Source organism: Patagioenas fasciata, chromosome 2 (assembly GCF_037038585.1).
Source record: "Patagioenas fasciata isolate bPatFas1 chromosome 2, bPatFas1.hap1, whole genome shotgun sequence".
Classification (NCBI taxonomy): Eukaryota; Metazoa; Chordata; class Aves; order Columbiformes; family Columbidae; genus Patagioenas; species Patagioenas fasciata.
Genome location: NC_092521.1, coordinates 9,892,913 through 9,915,060, shown reverse-complemented (window position 1 = coordinate 9,915,060; position 22,148 = coordinate 9,892,913). Strand labels below are relative to the sequence as shown.

The window sequence follows — 22,148 nt, the reverse complement described above, 5'->3', positions numbered from 1 at the left end:
CCTCCCTGTATCTCACAGCTAAGACTGAGGAGCAGGAGTGCCCCACTAGCAGCACTCCACTATGTTTGCAAAGCTCAGCACGCTGTCCTTAGGAAAGCTTCACCATTAAGGGCTGAGCTTCAGCACTGATGCTGGAGCTCAAGATCTAGGAGACCATCTTGACTGAGAAACGTGCCTCTGAGTCATGATCCCCCTGTGCTTTCTCTTGCCTTTTGCTGGGAACAGCAATTTCTCCCAGATCTGTGCCAGTTCTCATTGATCACGTGTCAGATCTTCGTTATACATACCCCAAACGCATTAGTTGTACTAGTATAAGCTGGAAGATGCAAAAATCCATGAAGCTACCTGCTTTTCTAGCAGTCTTTCTTCAAATTACCAGTTCCTGTGCCATATACAGTATTATTAACAGTTTATACTCTGGGCACACTGGGAGTACTGCCAGTGATTCTGGTTTCACCACTCTTCCTCTGGATCCACCTGTTGATTCCTCTATTACACTGAAATTGTATGGTCTTTGGGGCAAAGACCAGTTTGTTATTCTGAGTCTGAACAGATTTTAGCCCAATGAGATCACAGACCGTGACTAGGTTCTTGTCGCTGTTCCAACACCAACATTTTAATTGAAGCCCTACTTTTGATGAACTGGTCTTCTATTTTCCTTTCTTGCTCCTCCTCCCCTGATTGCTGAAAAGTTAGCAAAATTCAGCCATTGATCCTCCATATCCCAATTATCAGCATCATCCCACTGTTTTGGCCATTGAAATTACAAGATCAATCCACTACTTTCCCTTCCCATTCCTTCTGGTCCATCTCACTGTAGCTTTCCTCCCTAGTTAGTATTGCTCACCAGCTCACAGCACCCCAGAAACGGAAGAAAATCTCAGTGTTATACAATTCTGCCTTCTTAATCGTTTCCCTAAATCCTCTGCATTTCCATCAATGATGGGCTACTGCAATCCAGGAAGGGCAGAGAAGTGACAGATCACAGGTAGGGGCACAAGATGCATATAAGCTGAGTTTCCTAAGTTCTCCAGTCCCCCAGTGTCAGTCAGCCCAGGGAAAGACAAGAGAACAGAAGAGTTCAGGTAAGTGAATGGAATAAATCTGCCTAATCTACATGGAGCTTGTATAAGACTCTGAGCGAGACATGGCTGAAAACATGGTTTGAGAATGCAGATGGATGGGACCACCAGACCAGTCAGAAACACAAACCACACTGGCCCCAACAAGCAGGTGTATTAGATGCAAATATTGTACCTGACACACGCTGTGTGTGAGCAGCCAGCTGCATAGGAGTACAGACAGTGACACGACCACGTATGAGGAGTCAGTCATAAACCGACATATGTACTTGGATGAACGTCATCACTTCTATATCTCACTCTCTCCAGTACTACGAGTGGGACAGCCAAGTCCTGAGATCCATTGCTCCTTCATCCCTGGTGAGTTGAATTGGTATAAAAGAAGTTGAATTAGCATTAACATTAACATGACAGACTGGTTTGCCTTCTCTCCCTGAGAGTAAATATAGCATAAGGAATGAGTTTGTGTGTCCACTCCTTTCACTACCAATGAGCCCCAGCTGGGCTTGGAGTCCACCCATGCAGGAATTGTGACAAAGCAGAGATAGCCTAAGAAAATCATTTAATCTATGGCCTAACTGAAGACTCTGCTAACAAGGATGTCAGCTTTGCAGATGGCTTTTTTGTGTTGTTTCAAGGACAGTTAGAGGCAACAGTGCCTCTAGTGGTCCCTAATTTCTCAGTCCCAACGTCTTCCCAGAACACACTGTGAAGAGCTGAAACCCCAGTTCTCAGAGGACATTTACTGATGCTGAACCATTGCTATCCCTGCAGTGACACCACTCTTTTCCACCAGTGATACAAATTCTCTTACTTACTATTGCACTTTTTTCATACTCTTCTTTTCACTCTGTCCCCTGAGCAAGGAAGGAGCAGTCTGTGAGAATCAGTAAATCCAGCACTATGTTCCTTCCAGTCTTCCCTTGCAAGAGGCTTGTCTGTGCCACGTGTATAAAACACTAGTAATAATGGAGTACTGAGACTACAGATTATTACAATAATCATAACTGTTTTCTTGTTAAGTTATGCCTGACCCAGCTGATAATCATAGTCATTTTTATGTACAAACCTGAATACATCTTGAGGTAAAGATCTTCCATGCTGAGTATGGGCAGCGCAGAGCACAAGACACAGCTGGGCAGGGCAGACTGCGCTTTGCTGAGGAGCTCAGGTGTGTCTAAGTCTCACCAGCTTCTCAGGAAAAGGTTGGAGGTTTTGTGGAAGCAATACCATGGGACCTAGAAGTGCTGGAAGGAGCTTTGGGTACGGTGGGATGTAGGAGGTTGCGTAGTCCAAAGAGCTTTCTTCTCTGCTTGTCCCTGAAGGTAGTTCTACAGTATATATATAAATACATTATAAATAATTTCCGGGTTAGTAAAACGGTGCTTACTGCATCCAAATAGGAATACGAGTTGCAGTGATTGTGTGGTCCTATGTCATTTCAAACACACATTGATAGGTATGTCAGACATAACTTTTGCCATCACATTCACCTCCCATTTATTTCAGCTTATAACACGACTGCACACTGCTAATCTTTTCCATATCTCCACTAAAAATTCTTCAGGAACTTAAAAAGAGTGCCATGTGTAAGAGTCGGTCCAAAGTTCAGTATCTGCCTGAACATCGCCATCAAGAACAATGACTTGGAGAGAGGCCTGAGGAGAAGTATTGTGTTGCACAGGTCTCTCTGACCCGGAGGGCTACCGCTAACAATAGCTGCTGCATGGACTTCGCCTGCTGCTTCAGCCAAGCTAGCCCCAGCCTCCTAAAAGGGATTGTTACATGGGTCTCTCTGACCCAGAGACAATAGCTGCTGTGCAGGAGATGAATTCTCACCTGCAGCCTCAGTCACACCTTGTCCCCCACCTCCTCCCTCGAACAAAGGCCAATGGAAAAGAGCATGCCCAGAAGCTTGCCAAGGGACCTGAGGTCACCCAATGGACCAGAGACCCCTGAATGCAGGCCACGCAAACGCAGACAAGCGCTGGGAAGAGTGGCAAAGACTTTTCGAGCCCGCGCAGTTTAAGTCTGGGTTGCAAAAACAAGGCGGAGTCTGGCCTCAAACAGTGGGAGCGAGGGGGGGTGAAGAAGCATAAAAGGTGGTTGCTGACTGAACATCGTTGAGATCTCCCCACCAGAGGACCCCGAACCATGACGGAGGACCGCCAGGACTCTATGGTACCGGAGACCAGAGGGACGCCTCTGGAACTCGCCTGGTGGTAAACCAATTCTCATTCCCACATTTTTCTTTTTCTTTCCCTGTTTCTTTTCCCTTTTCCTTTTTCTTACTCTCTCTTGCTATCACATGCCGCTTTACATGCAAAACAATAAAGTAGCACCGTTTGATTGAATTATAACACCTTGGTATTTTGGTTGCCTTAATTTTGTGCTTTGAGATCAAGGTAAAAGAACCATCACGAGTCCATCACCAAATGGACCGTGACACCATGGTATGAAGATAAATCTCCAACTAAAAGCCTTTTCTTATGTTAGATTTGCCGATTCAGAATGAGGCCAGTGACATTCCTCTGCTGAATCTTAAAAATGAAAAACCAAATAAACAAACTACCAAATGGAAGGAGCACCCTACAGATGGTATAAGACCAGAAAGAGAGAATTAGAAAAGGTCTTGCACCTTGAAACCATGTTGCAGGATAAGGCATCACATGAGTCACAGGAGTAAAGCAACTTATTGAAGAGGCGCTGTCAGGCCATGAGAACAGACAGGATGGCTAAAATTGTCACCTCACTTGCATGCCTTTCACAGTGCTGCAAATTCTTAGGTTTATTGTTGTTTCTCTTTATCCCCAGCTTATGGAGCCAGGGTATGTCATGACAGGGGCAGCTTCCATTAAATATATATATATATATATGAAAAAAGAGAGAGAGACAAGCTAAATTTTTTGCTTCATTGTTACAAAGAAAATCTGGAATACCTGACAATGTGATACCAACCTGAAGACCCACAATCTAATTGGAAAAGAAGAACCTCTCAGAGGTAGTCATTTCAATCAGCAATGTCTAAACGAGGCATGGTTTTGGGCCTGGTTTGACATGAAGACATGACGTGACACTGCTTTTCCATGTGGGATCAATGGCAGATACTGTCTCTACAGGGCTACACTGCTAAATACTTCTGGATCAAGGGGTAGAAGCTCTAAGCTTGCTTTCTTTTCATAGATATTCCTGCATGGTTGTTATTTGAGGTAACAGTGAGGTTTCTCCTAAGAGTGTTTAAGCAGGAATGTAACCTTTTGTCTTGTTGGCATCACTTTTTATAGCTCAAGAGTAGACAAACCTATTCCTCTTTTTTCTCTATGAAGTTACATTTAACATGCCTTAAATATCTTGTTCCTTTAGTCTTTCTCTTTCTTCTTTAGACCTCCTTCAGGATTTGAAGTTAAACCATGAGTATGTAGGGAGGTTCACTTCCCCAGGATCAGTCCCAAATTGCCACAAAGAACCCTGTCCTTGGATTTCAGCTCTGAGCGCTGTGCTCTGCACTAAAATAACAAATGAATCTTAAATCTCTTCTCCTGCTGTTCAGGTGCCAGCGTGTACATCATAGCTCTGTGCTGCCAAGCGAAGATGACAACCGTGACATGTATGAAGATGGATACACCTCAGAAATCATGGTCCCCTGGCTGCCCACAGAGCAGAAGTAGCTCAAGAAATAAACAGCCATTAATATTTTCCACCACTACCTGGCCAAGACACCTCGCTGCTGGCCAGGTTTTGGGCTTCTCCTCAGTCCATCCAGAACACGCATGGTCTCTTCTGTAGGTCAACAGCAGCAACAGGTTTTACACTGAAGACACTTTGCAATTAGAGGAAAATAAGCAACTTGCCTGCAACAGGCATCAAAGCACCAGGAGGGCAATTAGGTTGTTTCCTCTCTACAAAGCAGCGCCTTCATTAAGTAGCTCCAAAGGTTCATCTACATGATGATGTAGCCTTAATTCCTCTTCTCCTTCTGTTTTACCTCTCGTTACAGTTACACAATTATTCCTCTTCCTTTTCCCTTTTACAGCTTTATTTCCAACATCTCCCTTGCCTCCTTCTCCAGCTCGGCTGCTGTTTTGTCATCATCACTGAAACTGCGTTCACAGCTGACGGCTTCTTCCCCGCACCCTTGCTGCTTTTACCTCACTCTAAAACAAATGTATTTTTACTGCTTTTTTTGCCCCCTGTGCATTTTTTTTTTTTTAAACCAAGTAGGCTGAAGACCATTTTTTAATTTCCTCTGGACAAGGCAGAAACAGAATCCAGACAGGTCCATCTGTTCCCCTTGCAGGATCAGTGGCAAAAAGACTACATGGACACCCAAAAATTACATTCCACTCCTCAACAGAGCTGACAGCTCTGAAGGAATTACCATATTGTAATTACTTTTTAAAATAACTAAGACATAGAGCTAGATATTTGTGCTCTGGAGAGGATAACATTGACTTGGGGCCCTTTCCAGACAAAAAACAATCCCCCCATTTTGTCAATTATTATTTAGATATCAGTGTAGGGACTGCATTGGCCAGTGGAACCAGTAACAATTTCTGCCCCAAGTCCTGCAAAGCCATGCTGCTCAAGCTTTGATTTGTGCATGCATGTGGAACCTAGGGAATATCAGCAGAATCCCATAGGAACACGAGGTAAATCCAAGAGTCACAATAACGTTGTTTATGTACAAAACTGATTCAGATTCCAATGATGCAGAAATTGCATGGTCTTCATTCATTTATTTACCTGCTCGGAGAAAGGTGTTTGAGACTGTATGAGATTTTAATGTTTGGGGCAGTCATCTTAAGGCCAAAAAGGATGCCTTTGTTTTAGCCTCCTGTCCAGAGCACTTTGTAAGATTATTATCCCCACAAGGCCTTTAACAACATTATTAGAATGAGATTCATCTCACTCAAAGAAGTGTTTATAAGCTACATGACTACATCTACACCACGTATTGAAGCTTCTAACTAAGGGGCATCTATTTATTTGGCACCATCTCTAGTAATCAGGTGTGATTTATCAGTGTTATCATTTACTTCAGGATGAGTTGAATATTCACCAATACTCCTATAGCAGTGGTCTATAATGGCAACTGAAGTTATTGAAATGACTTGGCTATGTTTATACACTTGCAAGGAAGACATCTACATTTAGTCCTGAGAACCCCAGCCCAATTACTATTACTGCTGTTAATACTACTTGTGCTGTGTTACATTATGAAGTTAACAACCTAGTTAAGAAGCAAGTGAACCTCTTTTTTCCTGAGTTACTTCATCACTTGTTTGCTTATGTGTTGCTAAATTAAAACAAAACAAAGCCAAAATATATTCCTAATCATAACTCCTGCTTAATCACCACTGAAGAATATGCAGAATTATTGATTTAAGCCCATATTTTGCAGCTAAGCTACAGCCTACAGCTGTCTTTTAGAAAATTCTCTAAGTTGGGTTTAAAAATGACACGTGGAAAATTGATAATTTCTTGTGAAAATTCTTCCAGCAGATCTCTGCTCCCCTTTAGACCCTATCTATAGCCTGAATTTATCTTGCATCATCTCCCAACTATTGCTATATCATAATTTATGCAATTAAAAAGCCCTCTAGTGTAAGAGAAAATCCCGGTCTTCATAGCCTGGAACAAACATTGATGGAGCACTCAGATTAATGCTTATAAACACATTATCTACTTCGAGTTGCTTGGAATTCAACTCATGATAGAATAAGTAAAAACAAGTACCACCAATGAAGAGAAGCATTGACACATTTCCGTCTGTCCAAAGTCTCTTTTCTTCACTCATTGTAATAATGGTTTCTTTAGAGTTACTCTTTCCAGAAAACTATAAGACATTATAACAGAAGAACTTCTCTGTGGTCTCCAGATCTATGTTCCTTTGGAGGTGATAATGTCCTGCTCTGGGAAAAATGTTGTGTTCTCTTCCCATTTACTGGGGAATGTGATGATTCAGGCACTAAGATGCGGTATTCAGTTCTGTCTGTATGCTCACTCGCTAGAGAAAGTTGCTGTCTGTTGTTACATCAGTGGATCCTATCCTTTATTTTTCTTGGTTATCAACATTGGTAACAAACAGACCTGCAAAGCAGGACCTTGTGTTATCATCCCAACTCTGGGAACAATGGCTGCAGTTGTGGTTCAGACTGTGTGTGAAGTAGGATGCAGATCTTGGATTAGCCTATAAGTGGTGATCCTAAAGTCCTTCCTCCTACTACTGAGACCAGGGATGTGGAAAAACTCAAGGGACACGTATTAGCTCAGTCTGTACTCTTTCTGGTAAGAGAGATGGATCTCCATCTCCACTTCATATTGCCCCTTTCTGAATAGAACAGCTGAGTCACCACAAGAAATGTTACCTGCACAGGTCATCAATAAATCACTCTTTCCCTAACACCACCATCACCCCCAGAGCAAAGAGTGATCAGGAGCAGTGACTCAGAATTGTGTGGGTCTGAATCACAACAACTCTAAGAGCTGCTCCTACAGTGATACTGTTTGCATAGGGATTCTAACTTTGGGGATGCCCGAAGTCACAGACTGGTCCAGCAGAAGTACCTTATCACCAGGTGCCAAATTCAAATTTGGGGCACTATGCAACCAAAAAAAAAAAAGCACTAGTGATGATGAAACACGAGGAGATTCAGAAATAATTCCTGCACCTAACCTACCTTGCACCATGTGGACGAAATAATTCCTACTGAGTCCCTGCTCTGAGGGAATTAGAGGCACAATCTTAATGTTGAAATAGATTAACTCAATGTCAAAGTCCAGTAAGTTACAAAAAGTATAAAAAATACCAAAAAGTAGATACAAGTATGTCTGGGTAAGAGACAAATTGTCATGTCAGCTCTATCAACCTGCTATCAGCACTTAGGTCAACTGAATTTAAGTCAGACTGCACTCTACTGTCGTGTGACATAAAGTATGAAAGGATGATGGGTCACACAGAAAGCACAGCTGGACGATCCATTGATTGGTGCCTTCAGTAGTGAGGTGATGAGTGCCACCAAAGGAAGAAGAGAAGATGGTACTGAGGATGGGTCACAGAGAAAGAGATGGGAAAGTCAGGAGGAGTCATAGAGTAGGGATAAATTACTGAAGATTGAATGATTCTTCTAAATGATAAAAAAAAAAACAAACAAACAAAAAAAAAGGTTGAAATGTCCGATTGCAACAACATCAGTAAAAAAATTGAGAAGTCATTGGGAAATATTTCTTATTTTCAATGAACTCTACTGATTACACTGAAGATTATTGCCAGCACTTCCCTGTGTCAGTACTCCAAACACTAACAACAGTGGTGCTATTTAGCCCAGCAGCAAGCAGCTTTCCTGCAAGCTGGCCTGCTCAGCATCTCTGTCCAGATGTTACATCTCACCTCTGTCCATGCAATTCAGGACTGGAGTGAGGAGGGATCACTCCATGACTCTGGGCCTAGAAGTCTGCCCATTACAAGAAATGCATAAAATAACATTTTGTGAAGTGCAACCAAATCTATCATTGCTTACAATATGAAGTAGTTCAAATCTTGGAGATGCACAAAACCTAACTGGAAAATGACCAAGCAACCTGATTTGACTTTGAAGTTAGCCCTGCTCTGCAGATTGGACTGGACCTCTAAATCCTTCCAAACCAAACAGGTTTATGGTCATGAATGTCAACTCCTTCCTACAGCCCCAACATCAGACATGACCTACACCAAGAAAAGGGTATAAAGACAGTCCTTTGCTTGCACAACTTCTCCAGCTTATCTGCCCTGTATTTGTTAACTAAATAACTGTATTTAGACCAGAAGTGGGTAAATATAGATACAAAAAACAAATTATTCACTGTGAGGGTGGTGAGGCCCTGGAACAGGTTGCCCAGAGAAGCTGTGGATGCCCCCATCCCTGGAAGTGTTCAAGGCCAGGTTGGATAAGCTTTGGGTGTCCTGGTCTAGTGGAAGATTCCTGCCCATGACAGGGGGTTGAAACTAGATGATCTTTGATGGTCCTTTCCAACTCAAACTATTCTATGTTTCTATGATTTATGAGGAGGAAAAAAATCCCCTTTTAAGGAAAACACTCATGCCTGTGTGATCCAGCTCCCGAAGTAAAGGAAACAAGACATGAACACCATGGTACTGGCACCTCTGGGACAGGTTGGTGCTCACTTTTTCATCTTGCCAGGGGATCTCCATCTCTCCTATTTCCCCCATTCCTCAAGCTGTCTTACCTTACTGGGAGAGCAAGTTTGCTTTGGCAGGGAAATACCTCACCAGAGATGCAGGACCTTGACTTTGGCCTCTGGCACTAGCAGAATATCAGTAAAAAATTGAAAGATTTTGTAGTGGGTCCAGAACAAGCTCACGGTACAGCAGCCAAATCCATTTGTTCTTTTAACTTTAATAGATTTACTCTACATTTGTACTGACATGACTAAAAGAGGTTGCTGGCTCAGTATTTCTGTAAAAACAAGCAAAACACAAACGAGCAGCTGTTACAGGAATACACCACAACCCAAAAATGCTTCCTTCTGTCAGGGCATTTTCATGCTTTCAAATTTTGTACAGTTTTCTGATGATTTCAGTATTATGTTCAATTATGCCAGTTTACTGATTCAGCTGGTGTGTGGAAGTGAGTATGCACTCTAAAATACTAAATGGTGCTTACATATCTACAAAGTCTCCAGTTTTGCAGAGGAAACCATGGCAGATATAAAACACTCAAAACTTATGAATGACCCTCACAATTGCCCCCATTCATCTCAGGCCATTCAAATTGACCTTCAATATTTGTTACAGACAATGTCCAAACCACTCGCAAAGTGTTTCCTGGTCCCTAAAAGACACTTTTGAGAAAGCACTGTTGTCTGTTCATTGATTTGGAGAGCTAATTTTGAGTGGTAGAGATGAGAGGAGTAAACCAAATGGACAGAAATTCAAGAATAAGAAGAAGCAGGACTGCTGCTGGCAAACTCCTACCACAGCAACTCCTGTGCCCAGGGAAATCCCAAATGGACACAAAAAATAGAGAGAAAACAGTTTCAGTCACAGCCCTTGGATTTGAAGCTTGGCACAAGATGTAGTTAAGTCTGGGTTTGAGTATGACCACAAGATCAACTGCAGCTATGATTATAAATCGAGAGCAAATTTAAGGGAGGGCTCAAGGAGACAGACCCCATAGCAAACCAGAGAACAGAAGGAAGGTGGAAAGATAAACTCAAGACTCCTGCTCATTGCAAGGGGTTTGGACTAGGTGACCTTCAAAGGTCCCTTCCAACCCAGACTATTCTGCGATTCTATGATTCTATGAACTAGGGAAAAATCTTAAAACTACTGAAATCAGCAGCATAAGTAGGACAATGAAAATGAAGACATCAACTATGCCATCTTATTATTCTTTAGGATAATGTCAGGGATGACTGTAGGCCTGTCACGTATGTACAGCTCTTGAGGAAAGGGAATTAGAATGTTACGTTGAAACTAATGCTAATAAAAGCCTATGTAATAATAAGAGTCATATTCGTCTTACATTTCAAAGTAGGACTTGTCTGTCTGCAAGTGGTTTATACTGCAAACATTTACCAGAGATCAAGTCACCTCAGCTCTTGCTATCGATAATGGAGGCTTGTTCAATGGAGCAGAAGCTGTGATTTATCTCCATGTAATGCAGACCTCCACATTTGGTTGGATGAACTGCACCATAAAATCTATTGACTGTATTGACTAGATCTCCACTGACTATAAAGAGAACTTAAATACTTATTGCACATACAGAACTGTACATGAACATATCTAAATTTAGTTATCTTAATGGGGCTTTAAGTCCTACCTCATAGGTCAGGCAAAGAGATTACCATCCCTCAGATGTTTTCAGTGTAGATACCTAAATTCAAGTTAGTCACTCAAGGTCTCCTTTGTAGTCAGTGAAAATTTCAGATGTTGCAAGAGGTGATTAATCTCACCTATTTAAGAATCATCTTTAGGATGAGATTAATTGCACTCCATAAATTCCTATTTCCTGTTTTTCTGACGCAGCTCTGAAGAGACCAGACAGCTGCCTCAGACAAGACACTAGATGGATGGATCCCACTGTGAATTTTGAGCTCTGAGGAAAAGCAGGGACATACAGTTGTTTTTATTTAGCACTGAAGAGAGAAGTGTATTTGAGAATGTATTATATTATGTGATAATGCCATAGTCTGAGAGCAGAATCTGCCATGAACATAGATCTGTCAGATCCCACCTCTGTGCAGTGTCATTGCACCCAGGACCTGACAAGGTAACGGAGTGACATCTACAATAAAGAGGGACACAAAATCAGGAGAAATGTCCAAATATCAGCAACAATGCAACTAGCAATATCTTCTTCTGTGTTTTACACAAATCATGAAAAGTTCAGTAATGAATGATCAGTGAGGTCTTCCTCCTGTATTAGTACCACAAATTATTCTTTTGTTAATATGCCAACATGTGGGGATGAAGTGTTTGAACCTCCATGGGAGTTCGATCAGCACAAGGAGTGTTGAAACAGAAGAGGCAAAACCCTCAAAAAAGTCCTATGAACAGGAAAAAGGAAGGATAAAGAAAATGAAATGTCTGATCTGAGACATAGAGTGCAATTTATATTATTTCAATGGGGCAGGGTTTCTTGGGTCTTTATTTAAGTGAAAGCTCTTATGCCAAAGCAAAGTGGCTTTTACATAGCACTAGGAGGATATATCCTCAAAGTAGTAAGACTTCACATATAACAATTATGTCTGTTCTAGTAACCCAAAGATGCCCAGTCCTACTCTTTGTCCATGAGGCCAGCTGGCATGACCAGTGTCCCTACCACTGGCCTCAGTTGCCTCCAAAGTGGGAACCACATGCAGAATCTTACAGGGAATGGTCCCAGGTTTGCAGCAACGCTGATCTGAGTCCAGTCATTTAGTTGTCTCAGACTAATACCATGGCATGGGTCATCCAGTGATGTTGTGTTATTGGCCGGTGTGTATCACTGCCTGGAAACATCCCCGGCACAACCTTGTCAGTTAGTCTAGACATAGTTAATGACTAGTCTAGACACAAGAAAAACTGTTGCCATACCTGCAGTGCAAAGATGGTCCTGAGCTGTGGCCCTACCCGTCTAGTGCCACTGCGCAGATGGTGTCTGAGGTCTGATCAAGGAGCTTCAGCCAGTTGTGTGCATTGAAATTCCTCCAGCACATCTCACAAGAACAGCAGTGTTAGCAAAGGTAGAAGAGCAAATTCCAGTTCGTGTAATTACCTTCCTAAATTAATTCCCCTGCAATTTCAATCAGCTGCTCTTGACATTCCATCCTCAGGGTGTAATCCCCCCTCATAACCACGTTGAGCAGTGCATGGGGAGGCATGAGGGGAACAAAGATAAGCAGAGCTGATGCTGCTCTGCCGAGAGCCTAACGGGCAGCTCCCCACCGTGCGCTTTGGGGATTTCACTATCAGTCCCTCAACAGCTGTACTTGCTCCTCCTCCATCCCCCTTCAAAACAGAAGATTTTAAACTCTTTATTTGCAGTCAGTAGAGAGTACCCTGTGAAGAGTCTTCTGTTTTAGGATAAACATTTCTATCCTTCACCTGAACTTAGGTATAAGCCCAATCTAATGGCTCCTATAAAATATATAAGAACTAGGGCTTGAATAAATAGTGGCATTTAAGCTTTCAGCATTGCTTTAGCTCTGCTCTAATGGTGGACAGTGCTAGGAACACTCAATTCTTTTTTATATGAGATACACACCTGCCATGCCAAAAGCATGAAAAATCTGAGTTGGGATGATAACAATCAAATATGCTTCACTGGAATAAATAAAAAAACCTAGCCCAACAATCAGGTTTGAACAAAAAGAAATGTGGAAATATTTGCTGTTTTGACATAGGCACAGTGTCTCATAAAATCTTAGTTCTAGCATTAATTTAGATGACTGGGAGAAACTATATGAAATTAAAAACTGGCTTCAGAGCTATAAATAAAGCCATAACAAATGATACCATATTAACCAGGAAGCAGGGAAGCTGTTATTTAGTGAAATGCTGAATGGGTTTTCATAGTTCTGGTCTTATTAAGTGCTTCCTTAACGATCTATAAAAATAATTGCATTTAATGTTAATAAAATTATGAGGTTCTAATCTGGAAGGTGAGTAAAACACCAGTGAGGACAGAAAAGAATAAATAAGAAAAGCATCTGACATTGGAACACCACCACTGGAGAGTCAACACAACAATCGCAAGCTAATACAGGTTGACAAAGGAACACAAAACACGGCCATACAGTTCTCAGCAACAACTCTGAAAACAGAGAGGACAAGCAAGATGCAAGTACCCATAAAATGAAATAAAGTCTGTAAAGTCAAAGGAAGCAAAAACTAACAGCTGACCTAAATGGGATTAGGATTCCTCTGCTGATGCTGCTGTACAATGGACCTGTAACGCTCCAGCATCATGTACCAGCAACCTAGAAAAAGTAAAGCAGGAAAGACTTTGGCAAGATTAATGCATGGAGTGAGAGCACATGCACCTCAAGAGGCACTGAATGTTTCTCATGCCAGGATCTCAGTATCTCACCAAACTGAGATTTAGCAGTGTTGGAGGTGCTACTCCACTTCAGCATGTTTTTTAAAACCCATGCAAATGAGCAAAAGGCAGTGTCTATAAGGAGAACAAGGTTTTATCCCGGTGACTATAACCAGAGGTGACTATTAAGACATGGAAGGGATGAAAGTCTCTGATGGATCCTGTGGAGAACTGTAGCTTAGGAGCATCTCTCACAGTCCAAGTAGAGCAGCAAGTGGGTTGTGCAGAGGAAGATGGTGATATCTAGTGCCCCCTTCCACCAAATCTCAGTCACGCTCTTCTGTCTCAGTGTCACCTTGAATATGTTCCTGCTGACATCAGTGAGACCTTTCTCCAAGTCAAACATAATCTTAAGTCTTTTGCTGGGGAAGGCAATTTGGGGATTTACAGCCTGAAAGTTCTCCCAGAGTGCTTTTTTCTAAAATAGGTTATGATGAACCTAAATATCCCTGGGCATGTTCCTCTTTCCACAGAAAATGCTAAGTTTCCCAACTATCATCCTAAAACAGAAGGCAGCATATACTTAACAGCTTTTGTGGACCATATTCCTTGTAAAGCTATTAATATTTTAGTTACCCCATTTAATAGAGTATTTGCCAGAAGCAATAGCAGATGAAATGTCTCTGTGGCTTCATTCCTTCTGCAAAGTTCCACACTCAAGAAGGGAACATAGCATTGTTAAATACAAGAGTCAACATTATCATTTATTTATACCGTTGATCATGGTAGTACCCAACCATCCAGCTGCCTGGCTGTAGCAAAGGTCACTGATCTTAACACTCACTTGACTGATTTTTACTGGAAAGTTTCTTACAGACGTTTAAGTAGATCTAAATTACTGAAGTTCAGATCTTGCCCTTGAATATGCGTGCTGTCACCTGAGCCTGCACATACATCTCAATGCTGGAAAGGACTTTCTGCTCTTCAAGAGACACAAAAAAGTGCTCTACATACACACACAAATGTGTACATTGGATAATCCATAAATAAAGTGGATTTAATCAAGTCGTATTTGAAGATGGGAAGCCTCAAAAAAAGAAGAGAAAGATGTTGGGTGAGTAGCCTTTGGGGTAATGTTTGGGAGATGTAGGAACTGTGATACTGTGATACTGTGAACTGCTGAGGCACCTTCATGTTCACTTGTACACATTCAAGCACACAGTGATATAAAACTGGCATTATATGTATGTGACCATTTTTTAATCCAGCTGTTAACACACATAGTCTTTAGTTACTATTTTTTCCTTTAGGTTTATTTTGAATGTTTCTACATTGTGCACCAACACCAGAAAAATGGGGGTGAAAAGTCTCTCCCTGATAATTTGTAAATGTCTCCCTAATCTCCACCTCAGACTAAATCAAGAAGTAAAACCTACATGGTCTCTCAGCCAGGCAGGTGACCTGGAGGTGCACAGACCCTGCTGAGCTCCATGAGGATCTCGAGTTTGCTGCCAGGAGCAAAGAGTGGCACAAGAAGAAACTGAGATGTTTTTTACAAACTGATACTACCAACTAGACTCTCCGCTGTTGTGCTGGAGATGTTGCAAAAAATCTAATCCTGGGTTTTACTGCCAATGGTGCCTTCAGGACTGCAAGGTCAGCACAGAGATGGTGCTAATCTTCATACCAAGTTTCTCAAAAGAGAAGAAAAACATGATTTTCTGGCTGCTGGAGGGGCTTTGCTGTATCACCTCTGTTCAAAATGGTGAAATTTGGGATTGTTCGGTTTTATGGAAATTATATCGAGGTTCTGATTTTTTTCAGAGGAACTTACTCCTGGGCTCAGCTGATGGTACTGAAAGACTGGCCACCGTGTGTTTGCTGTCACTGGTGGCACTGATGCTTCCCACCAACGCTTCTACCCTCATTCATCATTGGCTGTGGTGAATCTGTGTAAATGTGGCACTTAGGGACATGGTTCACTGGTGAACTTGGCAGTGTTAGGTTTAAAGTTAGACTCAATGATTTTAAAGGTCTTCTCCAACCTAAATGATTTCATGATTCTATGGATCTTACGATCTTGCCACCTACCCAGATGAGGCTGCATCGCTGCTTCATGAGGTGTGAGCAAGGGTTTGCACTCACAGAAGGGCACTCAGGAACCTGGGTCTCCAGGAGTTCTGGGAACACTGAAGCACAGGTGAGCCCATTGAGCAGGTGTGAGCAGCACCAAAACTCAGCAAGTGTGCAGCATAGCCATGGCAACACGGAGCACATGGGCTGAACTAACCCAACCCATGAGCAACCACTCCAGGAGAGCGTCTCACTGTCAGCACCAATACCCTAGCAAGGAGATATGAGGCAGGAGGTGAAAAAATACCTATTCCCACCAAAGTGCCAGGTCTACGATTTCAGAGGTAGTTCAGGTGCTTAACAAGCGCTGGGCACCTACAAGCTGCTGAAGAGGCCCTGGAGGTACAATTGGCAATTACAAGCCACTCACATTATACAGGGAGGAAGATGTGCCAGAGGAGGTTTAGGTTGGACATTAGGAAAAGGTTCTTCGCCCATAGGGTACTGGACGCTGGAACAGGCTCCCCAGGGAGGTGTCACGGCCCCAAGCCTGACAGTGTTCGAGAAGAGACTGAACAACAGCCTCAGACACATGGTGTGAATTGTGGGGTTGTCATATGCAGGGACAAGAGTTGGATGCAATGATCCTTGTGGGTCACTTCCAACTCAGGACATTCGATGACTCCCCAGGCTCTGCTGCCGTTTCTCATCCCTGCCAGCAAACCCCAGCTTTTGGCAGCCGCTGACCACGGCCTGCGATGTTGGCTGATCCCGGCGGCTGAGATTACAGTCACGTCTTGCTAAACTGCACACAAACCCAGGGCGGCTTCCGCAGGCCTGAATGGAGATGCAATGGCAAAAGTGTGTAGTGAGGTCTCCAATGACTAAGACTTCATTATTTTTTACAAAGTATACTGCAGAATATTTATCCATGCATTACGATGAATTAACATAAATAATTAAAGCATAACTCGTATTGGAGAACACATAAGCAAAGGACACTTGCTAATGGACCAGGCTTGCTCTGCTGCTCCGGGGACTCAGAGACAAGCCTATGCCAAACAGGCCAAGGAAGGATTCATATTGTCTTTCTTTTCACCCTGGGCCTGTTCCCATCTCACCCCAGATGGCTGACACAGGCTGGTGGATCAGCACATCTTACACAGCATGTCCCAAAGGGTAAAGAGGAAAATAAAGTCCCCAGACCTCCAACCTGTTTCCCTAGTCCCTTGACAATCTTTCCTGCAAACAACTCACTCATGTTCAGCCATGACAGAGGAGCTCATCGGTGCTTCCCAGAAATACCAATGATTTGATGGATGATATGGGGATGATATGGTTCTGGCTCATCTTTCTCTTCCAGGTATTAAGTGATATTGAAACAAGATTGTATGGCAAATAAGGAAGGGGTTTCAAGTGTTCCCCCCTGGTTTCCCTCCCTCATCAGCAGATACACCATGGCGTTCTCCACCAGCAGCACGCAGTCGATATTACGCACTTTTCCAAAAAAGAAAATCTAATCCTAAGCGTTTCCTAGTCATTTTTCCCTGAAAGTAAAGGCTGTTATTTTTTCCGAGGATGAGATGAAAATAAGAATATCTCCTAGCTACCTCTCCTTCCGTCTCTCTTCAAGTCAGGTTGAAAATTTTCCACAAATTGCAATTGCAAAAATTGATCTGTATTTTGTTACTCTTCTGGACTCTATCCATTAGCCACCAAATATTTTGTGTTTACAATTAAAAACAAACTGTAAAAACAAAATCTTACTTGTTTTCAATTTTTAATTCAGTTCTGTGCATAAATGAAGTGTTTGGTTGGCTCGTGGAGACGAACAGGTCTCAAGTCAGTCTTTCTGACCAAAGTACACATCCCACGAGGCACAACTGCTGGGTTTCCTGCAATATATTGCACTGCTCGACACAAAGGAAAATACAGCACATCGCAGGAACAGCGGTTACACCTACAGGGAGACCAGCTCAGAAAAAGCAGGAATAGATTTTAGCCTCACCTGCAACCCCCAAGAGAAATTTCCTAATAAAAACTTCAAAGCTTGAACCATTTTTTTAAATGATTATTATTTTTAAATGAAAACGTTCAGCAGGAGTTTAGCTTTACAGAGGTGAAATTTTTCACGGAAAAATCGATTTTCTCTTACCAATTATATCATTAAGATATTGCCATGTTGCCAAGAAGTCTGTGAACCCTGGTGTTCTAGCAGAGGGGAATTTCACGGGTGTTATGTAAATCTGTCTGGTAGAGCTGCCAGAGAATAAATGTTTTCAGATGGTGAAGGAAACAGAGTCAGTTTCTTTAGGACAGAATCACCTTCCTCTGTGCTATAAGGATGGGCTTGGACAAGCTCACTTGTGCAGAACAAGGAAGGAGGAAGATTCACAAGAAAAACATCTCTTGTCACTCACTGTAAATCACTGCCAGTGAAAGCCGAACACTAAAATTAGGATTGGGAATTTCTCCCTTTCTCCCCTGGATCTTTGTCCCTAGGGCTTGGTGGGGCCTGGTCATGTTTTTGCATTTCCATTGAAGTATTTCAGTAGATTGGATCATTTCAGTATATCTAACCCCACCTAGACCAAAGTCAGTGTTTACAACGGGGACTGCATCAAACCTTATATATGTGCACATTATAAAAGTGCGATACCAAAGCATCATGACCTCTCTGCAGCCATATGGGCACCACTGTATGATTTAATGAGATCCCATCTGTACCATCCTTTTAAAAGTCCTGGCATCCAAAACTCCTGCAAAGACCTTTACAAAGTCCCTTTCCCTCCACACAACACCCTCAGCGTGTCCTGAAAGTTGCCAACCCTCTTCCATCACCACCTTCCCACCTCCTAAATCCTGACATACCAGAGTCCTTTACATCAGTTCTTCCCTAAACACTTCTGAATGCTTGGATCTGCTGCAATTCATTTTGACCCTCAGCTGTTTATTCTTTGGGGTTATTTTTGTATATCAGAGCAGCCTTCTTACTCTTAATTTGTTTGCATAGTGTTTATTGCAAAGTCACTCAGAAGACCCAGACAGTGTGACTTGGCATTAGGATAAATGAGACTTTTCTTCAGAATTAAAACAGCATCAAATTTGTAGATTTTATGGGAAGGCTGGCAATCTCTCACCTACTCAAGGGAAGGGAAGGGAGGGGAAGGGAGGGGAAGGGAGGGGAAGGGAGGGGAAGGGAGGGGAAGGGAGGGGAAGGGAAGGGAAGGGAAGGGAAGGGAAGGGAAGGGAAGGGAAGGGAAGGGAAGGGAAGGGAAGGGAAGGGAAGGGAAGGGAAGGGAAGGGAAGGGAAGGGAAGGGAAGGGAAGGGAAGGGAAGGGAAGGAAAGGAAAGGAAAGGAAAGGAAAGGAAAGGAAAGGAAAGGAAAGGAAAGGAAAGGAAAGGAAAGGAAAGGAAAGGAAAGGAAAGGAAAGGAAAGGAAAGGAAAGGAAAGGAAAGGAAAGGAAAGGAAAGGAAAGGAAATTGTTCTAGTGTGAAAAGAAGCACTGGGGGACCACTGGAATGGCACTATGTAGCACCTGCAAAGACTCTTTTTCAGATGGAAAAAGGTTAAAAGACAATTCGTTTGAAAGCAAGAACAAAGACTCTTGATATCAGCTTAGGTGCTTTTTCCCCACTACACTTCTGCTCTTGAGCAGGTCTTCATTCTCCAGTCGCAGGAACAAGCTCTGAAGCCTGTCAGCAAGAGCTCAGCGTGCTCTTCCATCACTTTCAGCAGATTTATTTTGTCAGATTCGATCCTACAACGAGGTAAGAGCCCACGACTTCTACTGACTTCAGAAGGAGCTGAGACTGAACAGAAACACAGCGTGGCAAACAGAAGCCTTGGACTGCCGAGCCCCCTGCGTGTCCTGGGACATGATGTCTCCGCTGGGCTGGCAGACCAGACTTGTGGATTTTACTTCCCTTAAAGATAAGGATTCCTGAAAGTGTTTTGCACCAAAGACAAGTTGTCCACATAAAGCATCAGATCCACTCCTAAGGAGGATCCAGCCTTACAAATATATTGATTTTTTCTCCCATTCTATGATCCATATCACATGAGGATCTTAAGGTTAACCACATATCTAAAGAGCAATCTAAAATGGATGTTGTAACTTGGACATTCTTATATCGTTGTAAATAAATGTGAATCTCTTGGCTCACCTGAGCCTCTCTAGGCTCATCCGCTGTCCTATTGCTTATATCTAGACATGAGCCCAGTCGTGGACTTGGCCCAGCTGCCACAGCTGTCCCCAAACAGAGATGCCAAGTGCTCACAACACACTGATATGTGCTACAGCCCACTTGTGCAGTGTATGTGAGCCAATCAAGGAAAGATGAACAGGGTGCCCCTCCATCCAGACATGGTTCTCCCCAACAATAAGCAGCATTATGTAATACTGAGCATGACTGAACAGTAAGCTTCAGACCCAAGAGTCTTCCCAGCATAACACACCCAAATGCTGTCGCTCCCTGCTGGCTAGCGTAAGTTTTCCTATGGCAAAAAGGGGTGAAAGAGTGGAAAAAGTGCCACAGCATCCAATGTCCACATTTTCACACGAATGATGCTGGAAAACAGGAACTTGTGTCCCAAGACACACTTAATGAAACCGCTGAAAAGCGGGAAGCAGCAAGGAGTGAGTGGTATACAGCAGCACTTCAGTAGTGAATGCTGCCTTTTACTCCTCGCCCACGGCTACATCCCTGCAAACATCGATGAGAAATTTGCCTGAAGGTAAAATCACAGCCCTACATACACTCAAGGTGTTTATTTGCAAGTGCAAAGGCTAAATCAATGATCAGGACTGCCCAAGATCCAGCTCCAGGCTCACAGCCCATGCAGCCTAGAGTACTTTGTTTGTCTTTGGCAAATAAACCTATTTCAGAAATCACTGCTTAAATCCTCTGTCACATAGAGCTCTGTACATGCTGTAGCATAAAAGGAAAACAGTAACATCATGATCACTAATAATCCCTTGGCTTTTCAAACACATTCACAACACTGAAGACCACATTTATTTTGATAGGACTCTGCCAACTTCACTATATGTGGTAACCAGATTTATTTCTTTGATATTCCTTACTAAAACTTAAAGGAACAGAATCTTTTAGGAATGTGAAAAGCCTTTGGGCCACAGGGCGAGTTTGTTTCGTCTCAGTTCGCTTGTGGCCAGTTTAACTTTCTGGTTAGCAGTGCTGCAATGCTCGGGTTTCACGCACTGCAGGGTGATGCTTACTGGACCCAAACCTGATGGTTTTCATTTGACACTTTCAGCTGTTGAAACAGACAGCGCACACTCGGGGTTTACAGCAGCTAATTGAACTGCACACGAACGCTCTAGGCTGAACTGAAGCCGGCAGTGTCCCCTTAAGCACTTCGAGCCTTAAAACTGTTCAGAGCCTGGTCTTCCTGGCATCCCTTCTCCAGGTCTAAGACACACAGACTCGGGCACGCCGCTCCAAGACAACGCGGGCGTACATACAAGAGAGAGATACAGACTTCAAAGACGCTGCTCAGTTCGCAAAAAAAAAAAAAAAAACAGATAAAACCACTCAGCATCACACCATAAGATCCTTGCCATCCCCACCGCTGCTGGAGCAAGCCCCCCGGAGCGCATTACGGCGAGAATGATAAAGCAAAACGGCGGCCCCGGGCGCGTCTGCCCGGGGCAACCTACGGGGCAGACCCCGCCGCCTCGGGACGCGCCCCCGGGGGAGCCCCGCTCCGCGCTCCCGCTCCGCGCTCCGCGGGGGCAGCGCGCCCGCGTACTCACACGAAGGCGTGATAGAGCAGCGCCCAGCCGCGGGGTCGTTCCAGGGCGTCGTAGATTAAAGTTTGGATGCGGCGGTACTTGGCGTGGTTCCGCTTCACCGGCCGGCTCAGGGGGGTCTTCGCCAGCAGCCCCAGCCCCGGCGGGCTCCGCTTGCCGCCCTCCTCCTTCCCGCCGCCCTCCAGCAGCAGCGTCCCGTCGCGGTCGGCGCCGGTGCCCAGGGCCAGCGAGCCCTGCTCGGGGTCGCCAACGCCGCTCGCCGTCCCCCGCCGCCCCGCTGCCGCCGCCGCCGCCGCCCCGCCGGCCGCGCTACCGCCCGCCGCGCCGCGCCGCGCCTTCAGCCCCATGGTCGCCGCCGGGCCCCGGAGGCGAGCTGCAGATCGGCGGCGGCAGCCCCGGGAGCCCCAAGGCCATGATCCGAGCTCCCCGCCCCTCCCCCCAAAAATTATTTCTTCATATGTTCATATATATATACATATATATATATATATGGTGGGAGAGGGGTAAAAAAAAAGGTAGGGTGGGGGAAGGCTGTTACATCCCCGTCAGGTCATCCTCGCCGCGGGCTGCGGGGAGGCAGGAGCGCAGCGGGCACCTGGGCCGGCGCAAGGGAGGGAAATCATCGCGGAGTTTATTTACCAGCCCGATGCCCGAGCCCCTTCCTCCCTCCCCCCCTCCCCCCCCGCGCCTCCTCT

The 22,148-nt window shown here is 43.9% G+C and overlaps 1 protein-coding gene across 2 annotated transcripts in view; it reads right to left on the bottom strand.

The window, feature by feature from the left end:
* The window catches only part of KCNQ3 (potassium voltage-gated channel subfamily Q member 3), a 211,255-nt gene extending 189,455 nt beyond the window's left edge, over positions 1-21,800 (bottom strand). For both annotated transcript variants that reach the window (XM_065831534.1, XM_065831536.1), the window contains exon 1: positions 21,457-21,800. In XM_065831534.1, coding sequence (XP_065687606.1) covers positions 21,457-21,800 — 344 coding nt within the window. The remainder of the gene's footprint in view (positions 1-21,456) is intronic.
* Positions 21,801-22,148: the final 348 nt, after the last annotated feature.